The 16317-nt window shown below is 41.5% G+C and overlaps 1 protein-coding gene across 4 annotated transcripts in view; it reads right to left on the bottom strand.

Annotated features, from left to right (window-relative positions):
• Positions 1–4654: 4654 nt before the first annotated feature.
• DSE (dermatan sulfate epimerase) overlaps positions 4655–16317 on the bottom strand; it is a 67731-nt gene continuing 56068 nt past the window's right edge. For all 4 annotated transcript variants that reach the window (XM_048844728.2, XM_048844729.2, XM_075126652.1 and 1 more), the window contains 2 exons: positions 11244–11451; positions 4655–8368 (listed from right to left, as the gene is read on the bottom strand). In XM_048844728.2, coding sequence (XP_048700685.2) covers positions 6607–8368; positions 11244–11451 — 1970 coding nt within the window. In that variant the 3' untranslated portion in view covers positions 4655–6606. The remainder of the gene's footprint in view (positions 8369–11243; positions 11452–16317) is intronic.

The following is a 16317-nucleotide window of genomic DNA, read 5'->3' as shown; positions in this document are numbered from 1 at the left end:
TACGACTTCTGAAATCAAGCTTCAGACCCCGTCCCAATCAGATTTTGGAAAGCACCTGAGATTCTTAAACCTTCGGTCGAGTGCTGTAGTTATCTATAGAAATCTTACAATGGTACCTTCTTTAAAGAGGCTAGGACTTTTCAGCTTGGAAAAGAGGAGACTAAGGGGCGATATGATAGAGGTATATAAAATCATGAGTGGTGTGGAGGAAGTGAATAAGGAAAAGTTATTTACTTGTTCCCATAATATAAGAAGTAGAGGCCACCAAATGAAATTAATGGGCAGCAGGCTTAAAACAAATAAAAGGAAGTTCTTCACTCAGCGCACAGTCAACCGTGGAACTCCTTGCCTGAGGAGGTTGTGAAGGCTAGGACTATAACAGGGTTTAAAAGAGAATGGATAAATTCATGGAGGCTAAGTCCATTAATGGCTATTAAACAGGATGCGTAAGGAATGGTGTCCCTAGCCTCTGTTTGTCAGAGGGTGGAGATGGAGGGCAGGAGAGAGATCACTCGATCATTACCTGTTAGGTTCACTCCCTCTGGGTCACCTGGAATTGGCCACTGTCAGTAGACAGGATACTGGGCTGGATGGATCTTTGGTCTGACCCAGTATGGCTATTCTTATGTTATGTTCTTTGCGTTTTGTCATATCTGCAGTGAAAGTGTTCTTAAAATGAACCACATGAACTGGGTCATCATCCAAGACTGCTATAACATGAAATATATGGCAGAAAGCGGGTAAAGCAGAGCAGGGGACAATTCTCCCCAAGGAGTTCCATCACAAATTTAATTAATGCATTATTTTTTTTAACGAGCGTCATCAGCATGGAAGCATTTCCTCTGGAATGGTGGCTGAAGCACAAAGGGGCAAACGAACGGTTAGCATATCTGGCACGTAAATACCTTGCAATGCTGGCTACAAAAGTAGCATTGCCAGCAGATCGAGAGAAGTGATTATTCCCCTCTATTTGGCAATGGTGAGGCCACATCTGGAGTATTGAGTCCAGTTTTGGGCCCTCCACTACAGAAAGGATGTGGTCAAATTGGAGAGAGTCCAGCGGAGAGCAACAAAAATGATTAGGGGGCTGGGGCACATGACTTATGAGAGGCTGAGGGAACTGGGCTCATTTAGTCTACAGAAGAGCGAGGGGGGATTTGATAGCAGCCTTCAACTACCTGAAGGGGGGTTCCAAAGAGGATGGAGCTAGGCTTTTCTCAGGTGTGGGAGATGACAAAACAAGGAGCAATGGTCTCAAGTTGCAGTGGGGGAGGTCTAGGGTGGATATTAGGAAAAACTATTTCATTAGGAGAGTGGTTACCTAGGGAGGTAGGGTTACCTAGACTGGACTGGGTTACCTAGGGAGGTGGTGGAATCTCCATCATTAGAGGTTTTTAAGGCCTGGCTTGACAAAGCCTTTGCTAGGATGATTTAGTTGGTGTTGGTCCTGCTTTGAGAAGGGGATTGGACTGGATGAGCTCCTGAGGTCTCTTCCAACCTTAATCTTCTATGATTTTAAGAAGAGGGCAGCGTTATCTCTTTTAAATGTAAACAAATTTGTCTTAGTGATTGGCTGAACAAAGAGGACTTGCGTGGACTTGTAGGCTCTGAAGTTTTACATTGTTTTGTTTTTGTACACTTTTTGATTTCAATTACAACACAGAATACAATATATATGAAAATGTCGAAAAACATCCAAAATATTTAATAAATTTCAATTGGTATTCAATTGTTTAATAGTGAGATTAAAATTGCGATTAATCGTGATTGATTTTTTTGAGTTAATCGTGAGTTAACTACGATTAATTGACAGCCCTAATAGGTACCAAATTCTCTGTGAAATCAATGGGAGTTATGCTACTGAGTTCAAAGGGGACAGGAATTACACCCTCTGGCTTACAACTCAAACACCCCACAGTGACACGAGCAGCTACTCAGGCTAGCCTCCAAGTACAATCCCACCCGGCCCTCTGGGCATGTACTCAGGTGGCTATACTATGTCTAGCTAGCTCGGATAACAATAGCAGGGAAGCTGCAGCAGCAGGGGCTGTACACCCCAACTGGAATCCCGGGTAGGTACTCAAGTGGCTACCCTGTGCAGCCACCTGTTCTGCTGGAGCTTCGCTGCTATAGTTATTACGGCTAGCTTTATCAAAACCAGCCCAGGTACGTCCACACATGCAGCAGTCACGTCTCTGATTGCAGCGTACACATAACCTAAGACTCCTGCAGCCCCAATAAACATAATAGTCAACGGTCTCCATTTCTTTTTCCCCCAAACAGCATAATTTTTCAAATTCTGCCCTCAGGGATGCATACAACTCCCACTGAGTTGAGTTGCTTTTCCCACCATCTCAACACAAAGTTTTGACTCCATATTATATACATTTAGGTCCTGGTGCTGGGTGGACCCCGGCATCTAGAAGGACTCTCATGAAGTCCATGTGAACACAGGTATATGGGTGTCGCTGCAGGATTGGGGCCCTAGAGAACAGAAAAAAATAGAAAGTTTACATTTACAGAAACCAACAAGAAGCAATTCAACAGAATGGCACATGCAGACATATTTCAGCTTGGTTTTCAGTGTTGTGGGAAACGAGACAAATCTTTGCTTACTTAATACCAAATAAAGATTAAAAGAAATGAAAAAAGTAACACTAAACATTGTCCATCACAAAAAGTCTAGGTGGAACCAGGAAGATGGCAACTGATGGTGCTGTGGACTTACAGGACCCTGCTGGGGGCTCTCTGTGGTATTTCATGCTAATGCCACAAAGATTAGAAAGAGCCCCACTCCCTAATTCAGTGACTAACATTGACCCAAGCTGTGTGTTACAAAAAGAAAATCGCCCTTATACCATCCTCTTTTCCAACTATCACAAACACTTGAAATGACTCCAACAGATCCCCCTGGGAAATTTTAGGATAGTTACAGCACAGTTGTGTGAAGGCGTTGGAGGGGGTAAAAGAATTTCTGAAGTGTCCAGAACAAACATTTTCTATATGTCAAAGAGATAACTGACACCACAGAGAAAGTCAGCTTGGTTTGGGAAACTGGCTTCTGCCTGAACAATTCACATCAGTTTTAAGTAGAGTCCAGTCTATCAGAAAACAACAGCCACGTTGAGACTTGAAGACAGATCTGAAACCTCAGAGGATACATGAGCTGTTTTACAGAGTTTTCTGAGGGTATCAGATCCAATCCAGGCAGTGAATAGAATGACTTAATTCATTTCCCTTTCATGCAGAAATGGGGGCTAACTCTCCTATTTGGGGTAAGGGCCTCGCTGAAATGCCTCTCCCTTTTAACCTTGGCGTCCTTGATTGTGGGGCTGTTTCTAAATAAAGCCACTTTTGTACCTGTCACTTTAAAGGGTGCATGTTGTATCTATACCCACTTTACACCATTCTGGCAATGTAAAGTGGCCTCAAAGCAACCTTAGGGCTTGTCTACATGGCACAGTAAAGCACACTAACGTGCTGCGCTCTAACTGCCCTATATAGACACTCCTGGTGTGCTCTAAAAAGTACGTAATTCACGTTAACATTGTCCTATGTGATGTGGGACTACATCAACATGAACTAGGTACCTTTTAGAATATGTCTGCCAGTTGGCACAGGGCAGTTAGTGTGTAACACATTACAGCACTCTACAAATCACATCCCTTTAGTGCATTTTGCCAGTACCACGTAGACAAGCCCTAACAGATGAGAATCAGCACCCCAAGTCTACATCTCATTTTTTAATCTCCTTTGTTCATGCTCTCTTTTAATCAGCAGTCCCATTTTGATAATACGATTGTCTGCTCACCTGCTAAATTAATTGACTATCTTACCAACTGAGGTACAGTAGAACCTCAGAGTTACAAACGCCAGAGTTACGAACTGACCACACACCTCATTTGGAACCGGAAGTACGCAATCAGGCAGCAGCAGAGACAAAAACAAAAAACCAAAAACCAAATGCAGTACAGAACTCTGTTAAACATAAACTACTAAAAATATAAAGGGAAAGTTTAAAAAAAAGACCTGACAAGGTAAGGAAACTGTTTCTGTGCTTCTTTCATTTAAATTAAGATGGTTAAAAGCAGCATTTTTTTCCTGCATAGTAAAGTTTCAAAGCTGTATTAAGGCAATGTTCAGTTGTAAATTTTTGAAAGAACAAGCATAACATTTTGCTCAGAGTTAGAAACATTTCAGAGGTACGAACAACCTCCATTCCCGAGATGTTTGTAACTCTGAGGTTCTGCTGTATCCTTGCATATGAACACATACATGCTGTCTCCAGCTTTTACTGACCTCTTGATAGGGGTCACGTAGCACATTCTATAACAGCTCAGGAAATACAAACTCTGCCATTGGATTTCTGTATTACTCTCTAAATCCAGTCTCATTTCAATAAAACAATGGCCAGATTGTGTCTAGTACTTACATAGGTGTGCAGGGGGTACAGTGCCTAAAGGCCAAGCAGAACTGGAACCCTTGCCTTGCTTCCACCAAGTAATGTATCTAGAGAGCAAAACTGAACCCCAAGTAACTAAGAAACAGAAAACACACATTTTCCTGAAGATTCAACATTTAATGACCATTAATATTATACGAGAGTTAAAAATTAATCAACAGTCTCTAGGAAAATAAAAATAAAAATCACATGCCATTTTAAGCACTTTATTGATCTATCATATGTTACCAGCTGCTTCGACACCCTATTATTGGACCAATTTATAATCCAACCTCAGAAGAAAGCAATATGCATAGTTATGAAGAATAATGTTGCGTGACAATTTATTTTGCTGCTCTCCAAGAGACTTCAATAGGGTTTCTGTACATGAGCAGAACTTGTCTCAGTATGGGAAACTGAAATTAAATAAGGGTTGATATACATTTTCTGGATCTTATAAAGTGTTAGTTTGCACCTGAGGCTATTAATTTAAGATATTCACCTGTGTATTTTTATTTCATGAAAAGGTCCCCATCCGTGGCCAGATATATTTAAAGAAAAAAACATCAATATCGAGGGCCCAAGTGGTGAAATTCAGAGAGAGCCATCTCTTAATATTATACGTTGTGAATTAGGAGCTAATGAACACCACTCAATTGTTTACATTATTGGGGGAAATATTCTAGTCAACAAAGCAAAAAAATCTATGCATCACAGACAATTATAATTTGTTTATTTAAAAAATGTACGGGAAGAAATGCTTTTCTGTTTCTTAAAGACATACAGTAATATAACCAGTTCTATAGCCTCTCCATACTGAAAACCTCACAGACACCTACGATTTTTTAAATACAGTTTAATGAATGCAGTGTAAGTAAGGGTGTCAAACTCATTGTCAGAAGCCACAGTTTTCTCCATATCAATGATTGCCAAATTAATGAGCCGTGTGCCTCTCATGATCTGCAGAACACTCGCTGGTGGTCTGTGAAGAACTGTCTGGTCACATGATTCTGGCTCTTCTTTGTTTCCAGCTATATAATCACTCTGAGAGCTAAAAAAATATAAATACATCAAATACTTTCTTAATACAGCTTTTCCACATAAGCAATTGCTGGGGTTGCCACAGGGTGGTGGTGGTGATGGTAGTGGTTTTTTACAATTGCAAACAGGAGAGGTGATCTAGGAGTCAATTTCCCTATTGAAATGTGCTCCCCATATGATAATGTTTGAGAAACCTTACCCTGTAAAATCAAAAGCAGATCATATCAGGGTTCATCCTCCAGTTTTCATCTGGTCTGGCAAATGGGAAGGGGATTTTTCATAATGAGAAATAATCCCTTATGCTTAAAGTTTGCTTCTTATTTGCCTCCAACTATAACTTGTTAATCTTTCCTATGCCCTTTCAATTTGAATAACTCTGTTGTAAGGTTATGTCTATAGGCATTAGAGCTGGTTGAGAATTTTTAACACCTTTTTTTCCACTGAAAAATGCTGATTCGTCAAAACCTAAATTGTTTGTGAAACAGGGTTGGTTTCTACAAATATCCCCTGAAAGTTCAACAAATCTCAACTTGAAAAAATTTTGGGAAAAAAACACTATGAAATGGTCAAAATATCCTGTTTCCACATTTTCAAACCCCAAATTTTGGGAGGATGGATTTTTGATACATGGATAGTTTCAAGGTTTTGTCATTTTATGTCCCAATTTGGGACAGGAACATTTTTTGATATCTCAAACATTTTCATGGAGCAGGAAAACCATTTCCTGCCCAGCTCTCATAGGCATCTTTAGAAGCCTGAAAGTAATACTATGCAAAACCAATTGTGTATAAAACCAAGGAGCTTAGGAAACAAATAACCTCTTAAAGAAGGCTTTTTTTTTTTTTTTGGTAGAAATTAAGTACAGTTTCACATACTGTGCTTTGATGAACAAAGCATAATATCCTTCAGATGTCAAACGCAACCAAAGCACAGATGAGGAACACTTAGGTCTCTCAAAAATGCATTATTTTTCCCTCTTCCCTCATGGGGTGAAATCAACCTTTCCTCAGCTGTTTCCTGGAATATTTCAGAAAAGGAAAAAACAAACTATGGCCCTATTAGGGTTAATTCTTTTGCATAGACACATATGACCATAAACTGGTCAAGTAGTACATGATCTTTTGCTAACATTGTGACTGGGAACAAGAAGAATAGAGCCACAATAATATACAGCTGTCAACTAAAAGTATTGCATAAAGACATCTTTGGCCATGTAGGCTCTTGGCCTTTTGGAAATAGGTCATCTGCATTGCCAGCATAACAAAGAAAATAAAAATGTTTAGAATTAGGAAGAGGCGGGTATAAGAAGCCGATATTGATGGGGCACTGCTTCGAGCAGTGCTCACCATTTGTTCCAGTCCAGATTGGCCTTTGATTGATGCACCATTTTTGTGCTTCACATAAGCAATATCTACAAAATCTAAAAGGTCTTTCATTTCCTCATCTTCATCTACAGGTAACTCTTTTTGTGCTTGAGTCTGTGCCTTCTGTCGCACTTTTCTTTCGTTTACTTCAATTTGTGCAAAGATGTCAGGAACGGCATCAACAAACTTGTAGCCTTTGGCTACCTTTTTGCTTTTCTTTGCCCTGCCTTGCTGCTGCTGCTGCTGCTGGGAGATAGCAAATAACCTATCAATGGCTTCTTCCGTCTGTCTCTTATCTGAAAATCTCAGCAGGCGTTCAGCAGTCTTTCTAAAGCTATCTGTGTTTCGCACACGGGACAGAATCTGTTTCTCAAGCTGCTGGAAGACAGGTTTGAAATGCTGAAGATTCTGCTCCACAATCTGAACATAATCTTTCACCTCTGACACAGTGGAGCTCCTTATGGTAGAGGTTCGGTCAAATAGAATTTTTTGGCGATCTGCAATAATCTGTGCAAAGACAGAATGGCCTCTATCCTCACCAGTCCACAGGTAAACGGCATAGGCATGCTCACTGGTGGCTATGAAGACATCCAGTTGCTGAGAATCTCCATGGACATTGAAGCTCTGGACATCTATGGAAGGTCCTATGAAGAGGTAAACTGCTCTGGTGATTGGGTTCCGCAGGTGGGTTGTAACATTCACATAGTTTGTTCCATTGTATGGGTAGCCCTGGGGATACATTTTTGAGGCAACAGTAGCCTTCTCACTGTAGCCAGTATCATCCATCCAGTACATCTTATACATCCCATCGTGATGCCTAATAAAAGCCCCGTGGACATCATCAATAATAGTCTCTTCAAAAGGCACATCCACATTGTGGAAGAAGCTGGTGGCTGCCTCCAGGGGGCTGTCATCTTCAAGATGAATTAGGTCCACAAGCAACAAAAGCTGGGGATGCAGAAGTAAAAGGTTTCTTTGGAAGTTTTTCAACTTCAGTTTTGGGTTGTAAGCACCCACTCCTTCTCCCCTGATAAAAACCACTCCACTTCTCTCCATAGCGGCGACTACTCTCCCCTGGCAGTCTGCAGCCAGGTCATGTTTGTATTTCAACCACTTTGATGAACAGTCCTCTGTAACCTGTCCTTCCCATGGGGAGAAGCAGCTCTTTGACACCGCTGGGGAAAACATCAACACATTGTTGAAGAAGGTATACTTTGGTCCATACAGGGCTTCTGTTATGAAAGGTACACCATTGGGAGCAAAGGTAAAGGAGTTCTGATCAGGGTGCTCATGGCCAGCATTGAAGTTCCTCCACCCTTTGACCCACTCTTTGTACTTATTCTTATGAACAATATCATATATTGCACGACCTCCCAGTTTTCCAGATTTGAAGGAGAGGAAGGGCCTGTTGATTTCAGCTGGCAATGCACTTCCATATGTTACAACTCCCCAGTCCTCAAAATAATGCAGCTTTGGAATACCATAGTCGGGTGGAGGTACGGAGTGCAAGCTTGCATCATACCTGCCAAAAGACAAAGAACATGGTTTTACACTTAAACATTAAAATTAAAATTATTTTATTTATTTTGATTTTCCAGCACCTATCCAAAACTCAAGGTATTTTTCAATATTTAAAAGACAGAATTGTCTATAGTGTAACATTTTTACAAGGATAGGTTGTTGGCCCCTGCCTGGAGAAAAAGTGAACTGCATATTTTTTCATTTGGTCCCTATCCTTTGATCTGTCTGGCCTGAGTAGCCCTACTAGGAGATAAATTCCCACTGATATAGCTCTCGGGGTCACTGGAACATACTCGTCTTCCCCCCCCCCCCATATCAAACTGCAGTCCTCTTAATTTTAATAACTAATGTAATGCTAGTCTGCAGATAAGAGTTTACACTTGCATCGGAGCACAGTCGTCTTAGTTAAAAGGAGACACTGGGCCTGAGCGGTTGAGTTGCTGGCTGGGTGAGGAAGGACTGGAAGGCTGTGAAACTCTCCAGGTGAGGAGGCCTGGGAGAGACCCTGCTCAGGCAGGGAACAGACAGAGAATGCAAGGGACATAACCCGTAGGTAACAAAGGTGATGGGACAGAGTGGGAAGCAGCCCAGGGAATGCAGCAGCAACAACTATTAAAGGAAGCAGGATGTGGCTGCTATTTGTAGGGTCCCTGGGTTAGGACCTGGAGTAGTGGGTGGGCCCAGCTCCCCCCACTGGCCAAAGGCAAAGTTGGCAAAGCCCCGAGAAGGGGCAAGTTTCGTTTTGGAACCCAAGCAAAGGGCTGGAATTTAAACAGGCCTGCAGATGGGCCTGAAGACACTGAAGAGGATCAACCATTTTGTTGAACTTTGTTACCCTGGGAAGGGATTGGACTTGAAGGAGTGGCCTGGTTGGAGAGGTGGGGCAATAAGAACCAGCAAAGGCAAAGAGTCTTCAGGGAGCAAGCCCTGGGGTTATTGCTCTATCCCAGAGCAGACGTAGACATAAAGCTAGCCCAGAAGGGGCTAAGAACTGAGCCCAGAGGCAGGGCTGCAGAAACTGACAAAGGCATAGTGATAGGCCCTGCTGAACCTTTTTCACCCTGGAAAGGGTTCATCTGTTTTAGACTGTGTGTGACTTAGCCAGAGGGCTGAGCCAGTGAAGACCTGCCTGATGAGGGCAACAGCTGACAGAAAAGAAAGAGAGAGTGCAGGTTTGCACTCAAATGACAGGAGGCGCTCAGGAGAGCTCAATGTACCCCATCATATACTGTCTACTCAATTAAAAGAAACTCAATTCCTATCATGCACAAGATGTAATTTCCAGACTCCCCAGGTACTAGAGGATATGGAGAGTCTGAACTCTTCAAAAGGATTAGAAATAAGGTAAAAATGAATTATAATCCCACAGTTTTTTTAAATGATAATTTTATCCTCTGCCTAGTCTAAAGACAAACTTGTAAGACAGTAGGTATATAAACTAAAGTAATACACTTCAGTTTAAAGAGAAATCATACCTAAATAAGGTTAATTATTTTTTATTTCCTTATATTTAATATGAGCAGCTATATACTATTTCAGATATTATTTAAAGGAACAAAACAAATAAAACCAACATCAAGCCGCAGCAAGAACTCCTCCCTAACATAACCAGATGAAGAGGTCTTTCCCCATCAGAATACAACTCTCTAATTAATGGCTATCCCCTCCAGGCCCTGACACAAAGATAGGCCTTGTAATATATCTGGTAGGACAACAACTCTGGCTGATTTTGACCAAAGATGGAAGCTTGTTCCACAGCCAATGACCCCTAGTGGAGAATGCTCTACAACCACCCCCTTTCTTTATTAAATCCAGGAGACTTCCATGCAAGTGCCTCCACTGACTGCAATAGAAGCACTATGGCACAAGAAGAGAGGGAGTCTCTGAAGCAGGCAAGTCCCAGGACACTTAGGGCTTATTTCTGTGACTCAAATCCACTGAAAAATCTCACTCCTGAATGTTAAGATGTCTTCCCAGGGGAAGGAGTCTCTTAACTACAGACTAGCCAGGGGTCCTTGAGTGCATGAGGAGGAGTTTGCACTAAATATATAACCAGCACAGCACCCAGAGGGATATTTGGGAGCAAACAAGCCATGAATTTTCTCAATGTGCATATCTTAATTACAAAAACATATGCATGAAATACACCTGTTTATCCACTGTGGGGGAAAAACATGATGCCAGTTTAAACGTTGGATACGTACATACACTACTGACCAGCAAGAATTGGATGTATTAAAGGCCCTAAAAGATTTTCATTTCTTGTCTGCAGTGGAATGATCTAGTCTTACAAATTAGGGTTGAGTTGTAAGTTATGTGGAAAATGTGGCTCAAGTCCTGTTCCAGATTTTTTTTCCATTTTAACATTGCTTACTTGCTAATGTATATACCATTTTTAAAAGAATCTATGTTTCTCTCTTTCTTTAAGCATTGAAATTTACATTTAAATTGCATTTAAAAGAAAGAACTGGGTTTTAAATGAGCTTGTAACTAACAACCAAAACACAGAACAAGCTGTAACCTGAGTGGAAAAATTTTTTGGTTTTTGTTAAAGAACTCATGTGGGAACTTTGATATAAGAATTTCACTGCCTTTGAAAATGCTTGTCTACAACAATGCAACTAAAAGCATTGCCAACAAACAGATGGAAAACATGTGAAAACAAGTTCTGTGCAAGACCTGTGTTGTATGTGTCCATATATTATATGGCTTGAAGAAGTTCTGAGTCACTTTTTTTAGACTAGACACAGTTTAGGTTGCACATGACCAGCATAACATCCATTTGTACAGTTCATTACAAATCGGAAGTTAATGGCTTATCATTAATGTCAAGCAGCTGCCATGTTTCTTTGAAGCCTACTCATTCTGTTTCATACCAGAGAAATTCAGTGTGAAGAGTGCACCACCGCTGCCCTTTGGATGGAGTCCCGGGGCCTTCCACCACTCGATTCCTTCTGATCTGATCTGCCAGCCAATTCCCACTGCCGTTGCGCATGACAAATTTGTCTAGAAACACCAACTGGCTCTCTGGCCCATAGAACCAGTTATAGTTGGAATCTGCAATTGCCACAGTTCTCTGAAATCCTTGAGAAAAAGTTAAAAGGAACACAAGAACAAGCAAATAAATGAACAAAGACCTGTACTGTAAAATAAGCATGATGAAGCCAAGCATTACAAATGGGCTTACCCTTTTAAAGTATTTATAGACATACTCTTGAATGACCCACAGTCAGGTTATACAGTAACTATTTCCCATTGCTGTACCATACTTTAATACTTACCTTTCTTCTTAAACTAAAGAAATCAAAGGTGCTATAGAAATGTCAAGGAGAAAGGCCTCATCCACCTCCCTTTCATAGATTCATAGATACTAAGATCAGAAGGGACCATTATGATCATCTAGTCTGACCTCCTGCACAACGCAGGCCACAGAATCTCACCCACCCACTCCTACGAAAAACCTCTCACCTATGTCTGAGGTATTGAAGTCCTCAAATCATGATTTAAAGAGTTCACAGAGCAGAGAATCCTCCAGCAAGTGACCCGTGACCCATGCTACAGAGGAAGGCGAAAAACCTCCAGGGCCTCTTCCAATCTGCCCTGGAGGAAAATTCCTTTGCAGCCCCAAATATGGCAATCAGCTAAACCCTGAGCATATGGGCAAGATTCACCAGCCAGATACCCAGGAAAGAATTTAACCCCATCTAACATCCCATCGCAGGCCATTGGGCCTATTTACCATGAATATTTAAAGATCAATTAATTACCAAAATCATGTTATCCCATCATACCATCTCCTCCATAAACTTATCGATTTTAATCTTAAAGCCAGATAGGTCTTTTGCCCCCACTGCTTCCCTTGGAAGGCTATTCCAAAACTTCACTCCTCTGATGGTTAGAAACCTTCGTCTAATTTCAAGTCTAAACTTCCCAATAACCAGTTTATATCCATTTGTTCTTGTGTCCACATTGGTACTGAGCTTAAATAATTCCTCTCTCTCTCCGGTATTTATCCCTCTGATATATTTATAGAGAGCAATCATATCTCCCCTCAACCTTCTTTTAATTAGGCTAAACATGCCAAGCTCCTTGAGTCTCCCTTCATAAGACAGGTTTTCCATTCCTCGGATCATCCTAGTAGCCCTTCTCTGTACCTGTTCCAGTTTGAGTCATCCTTCTTAAACATGGGAGACCAGAACTGCACACAGTATTCCAAGTGAGGTCTCACCAGTGCCTTGTATAACGGTACTAAAACCTCCTTATCTCTACTGGAAATACCTCGCCTGATGCATCCTAAGACCGCATTAGCTTTTTTCACAGCCATGTCACATTGTCATAGTCATCCCATGATCAACCAATACTCCAAGGTCCTTCTCCTCTGTTACTTCTAATTGATGCGTCCCCAGCTTATAACTAAAATTCTTGTTATTAATACCTAAATGCATAACCTTACAATTTCATCCTATTACTATTACTCCAGTTTACAAGGTCATCCAAATCTTCCTGTATGATTTCCCGGTCCTTCTCTAAATTGGCAATACCTCCCAGCTTTGTATCATCGGCAAACTTTATTAGCACACTCCCAATTTTTGTGCCAAGGTCAGTAATAAAAAGATTAAATAAGATTGGTCCCAAAACTGATCCCTGAGGAACTCTACTGGTAACCTCCCTCCAGCCTGACAGTTCACCTTTCAGTAGGACCCGCTGTAGTCTCCCTGTTAACCAATTCCTTATCCACCTTTCAATTTTCATATTGATCCCCATCTTTTCCAATTTAACTAATAATTCCCCATGTGGCACAGTATCAAACCCCTTGCTGAAATCTAGGTAAATTACATCCACTGCGTTTCCTTTGTTTAAAAAATCTGTTACTTTCTCAAAGAAGGAGATCCGGTTGGTTTGGCACGATCTACCTTTTGTAAAACCATGTTGTATTTTGTCCCATTTATCATTGACTTCAATGTCCTTAATTACTTTCTCCTTCAAGATTTTTTCCAAGACCTTGCATACTACAGATGTCAAACTAACAGGCCTGTAGTTATCCGGATCACTTTTTTTTCCTTTCTTAAAAATAGGAGCTATGTTAGCAATTTAGTCTCTCACAAAGGATAGTATTCAGTTTAAAGATTTTCTTTTTTTTACGTCAGTCCATGCCCTTTAAAGTAACTACAGCTCACAGAGGCTCCTCAAGGTAAAATGAAACCTATGCCCTGAAAAAACTAAAACAAGCGTGCTTTGTTGTTTAAGTATCTTTCTGAAGCAGATGCCTCAGGTATCATGTGGCATCCATGCAACCCATTCTTCTAATGTGGGTGTGTACTGCTATGTGAAAGGTATTCTCGCCTTCTGGGTGGTGTTCAGAATACACGGCCAAATCTTTAGCTGATGTAAATCAGCAAAGCTCCACTGACTGTATCAGAACTATGCCCATTTATGACTGCAGAGAACTGGCCCCTAAAATCCATCCAAGTTAGGATTTTGTACTTTCACCCATAGTTTGAGGTTAAACTTGTATTCTATGGCAGGCTGAACTGATGTGGATACAGAAAGAACCAATGTAAAGAGCCCAACTGGAACAAAAATCTTTTCTGAAGGTTGACAAAGTTTGGTTACATTTTTTACCATTAATTTTCATATTTACATCTCTGCACTTTGATTCCAGCTGGGACTTCAAAACAAAAGTATGATTTGCAGCCTGATCAGAGGAGAAAGTACAAGAAAGTTTGGAACTGTGCTCTCTTTTATAAGATGTCCAGACTAATTTTGCTAACTCAAGAAGTTACAATTACTCAGAAACAGTTCAGAGCAGGAACAGAATTTTGGACTACTTACCCAGTCTGAGGCAAACCTCAAACTTTTCATGTTCTCCCCACATTACTATATTTCCCATTTCCCCCTTTTAAATCTTTCCTCAGTTCACACTCCAATAGCTGCTTTGCAAAATACTTCACGAGTACTTCATCTTATGTCTCCTCATATCCAAGTTGTTTAAATGTCATGACTCGTCTGTTCCCAGAACATCTAAAATAGATGACCCTTCCTTTCCACCCATGTAGCTAAAATGCATGTCCATTCCTTAGTTCTGTCCCAATTTCATTACTGTAATTCCATTCTCATTTAATTCTTCTGCTGGCTTCCACTCAACTTCCATGTTATACTCGAGCATCTCATTCTCTGTGCAACTCTGTGCCTACCTAAGTCTGTGCTCTTAATCCTCTCTCATTTTGCTCTATCCAAGATATTCATTTCACCTCTACTTTTGTATCCTTCTCCCATTCTTGCCCTCATGCTCCCCCACCCCCGCAGCACCTTATTTCTGGAACGTCTTCCTTTTGCAGTTCGCAGGGCTCCAACTCTCCCCATTTAAATCCCTTAAAACACTCTTCATTAAACCTCCCAATGTTATTGCACCTATGTGAATGATGCTGTCACATACCTATCAAAATACAACAACTCATTGCTATAGTCAAAGATAGTGCCTTCCTCTGGGTCATCAAGAATATATGTCTTTTAGATTGGAAACTCCTTAGGGCAGGGACCCTGTCTCCTCCATTTCATACAGCGGTAAACACAGAAATTAACAGTAACTAAAAGAGGAGGTAGCATGGCCTAGTGCACAGAGCGGACTGGGACTCAGGAGACCTGCGTTCCACTCCCAACTCTGCCACTAATTTATGGGGTGACCTTGGGCATAGAATCATAGAATATCAGGGTTGGAAGGGACCTCAGGAGGTCATATAGTCCAATCCCCTGCTCAAAGCAGGACCAATCCCCAACTAAATCATCCCAGCCAAGGCTTTGTCAAGCCTGACCTTAAAAACTTCTAAGGAAGGAGATTCTACCACCTCCCTAGGTAACGCATTCCAGTGTTTCACCACTCTCCTAGTGAAAAAGTTTTTCCTAATATCCAACCTAAACCTCCCCCACCGCAACTTGAGACCATTACTCCTTGTTCTGTCATCTGTTACCACTGAGAACAGTCTAGATCCATCCTCTTTGGAACCCCCTTTCAGGTAGTTGAAAGCAGCTATCAAATCCCCCCTCATTCTTCTCTTCTGCAGACTAAACAATCCCAGTTTCCTCAGCCTCTCCTCATAAGTCATGTGTTCCAGTCCCCTAATCATTTTTGTTGCCCTCCGCTGGACTCTCTCCAATATTTCCACATCCTTCTTGTAGTGTGGGGCCCAAAACTGGACACAGTACTCCAGATGAGGCCTCACCAATGTCGAATAGAGGGGAATGATCACGTTCCTCGATCTGCTGGCTATGCCTCTACTTATACATTCCAAAATGCCATTGGCCTTCTTGGCAACAAGGGCACACTGTTGACTCATATCCAGCTTCTCGTCCACTGTAACCCCTAGGTCCTTTTCTGCTGAACTGCTGCCGAGCCATTGTGTCCCTAGTCTGTAGAGATGCATGGGATTCTTCCATCCTAAGTGCAGGACTCTGCACTTGTCCTCATTGAACCTCATCAGATTTCTTTTGGCCCAATCCTCTAATTTATCAAGGTCCCTCTGTATCCTATCCCTACCCTCCCTACCACTCCTCCCAGTTTAGTGTCATCTGCAAACTTGCTGAGGGTGCAATCCACACCATCCTCCAGATCATATATGAAGATATTGAACAAAACTGGCCCCAGGACCAACCCTTGGGATATTCCACTTGATACCGGCTGCCAACTAGACATGGAGCCATTGATCACTACCCGTTGAGCCTGACAATCTAGCCAACTTTCTATCCACCTTATAGTCCATTCATCCAGCCCATACTTCTTTAACTTGCTGGCAAGAATACTGTGAGACAGTGTCAAAAGCTTAGCTAAAGTCAAGGAACAACACATCCACTGCTTTCCCCTCATCCACAGAGCCAGTTATCTCATCACAGAAGGCAATTAGATTAGTCACGCATGACTTGCCCTTGGTGAATCCATGCTGACTGTTCCGGATC

This window comes from Caretta caretta, chromosome 3 (assembly GCF_965140235.1).
Source record: "Caretta caretta isolate rCarCar2 chromosome 3, rCarCar1.hap1, whole genome shotgun sequence".
NCBI lineage: Eukaryota > Metazoa > Chordata > Testudines > Cheloniidae > Caretta > Caretta caretta.
Note: the sequence above shows the minus strand (reverse complement) of the source record. Positions and strands in the feature narration are given on the sequence as shown.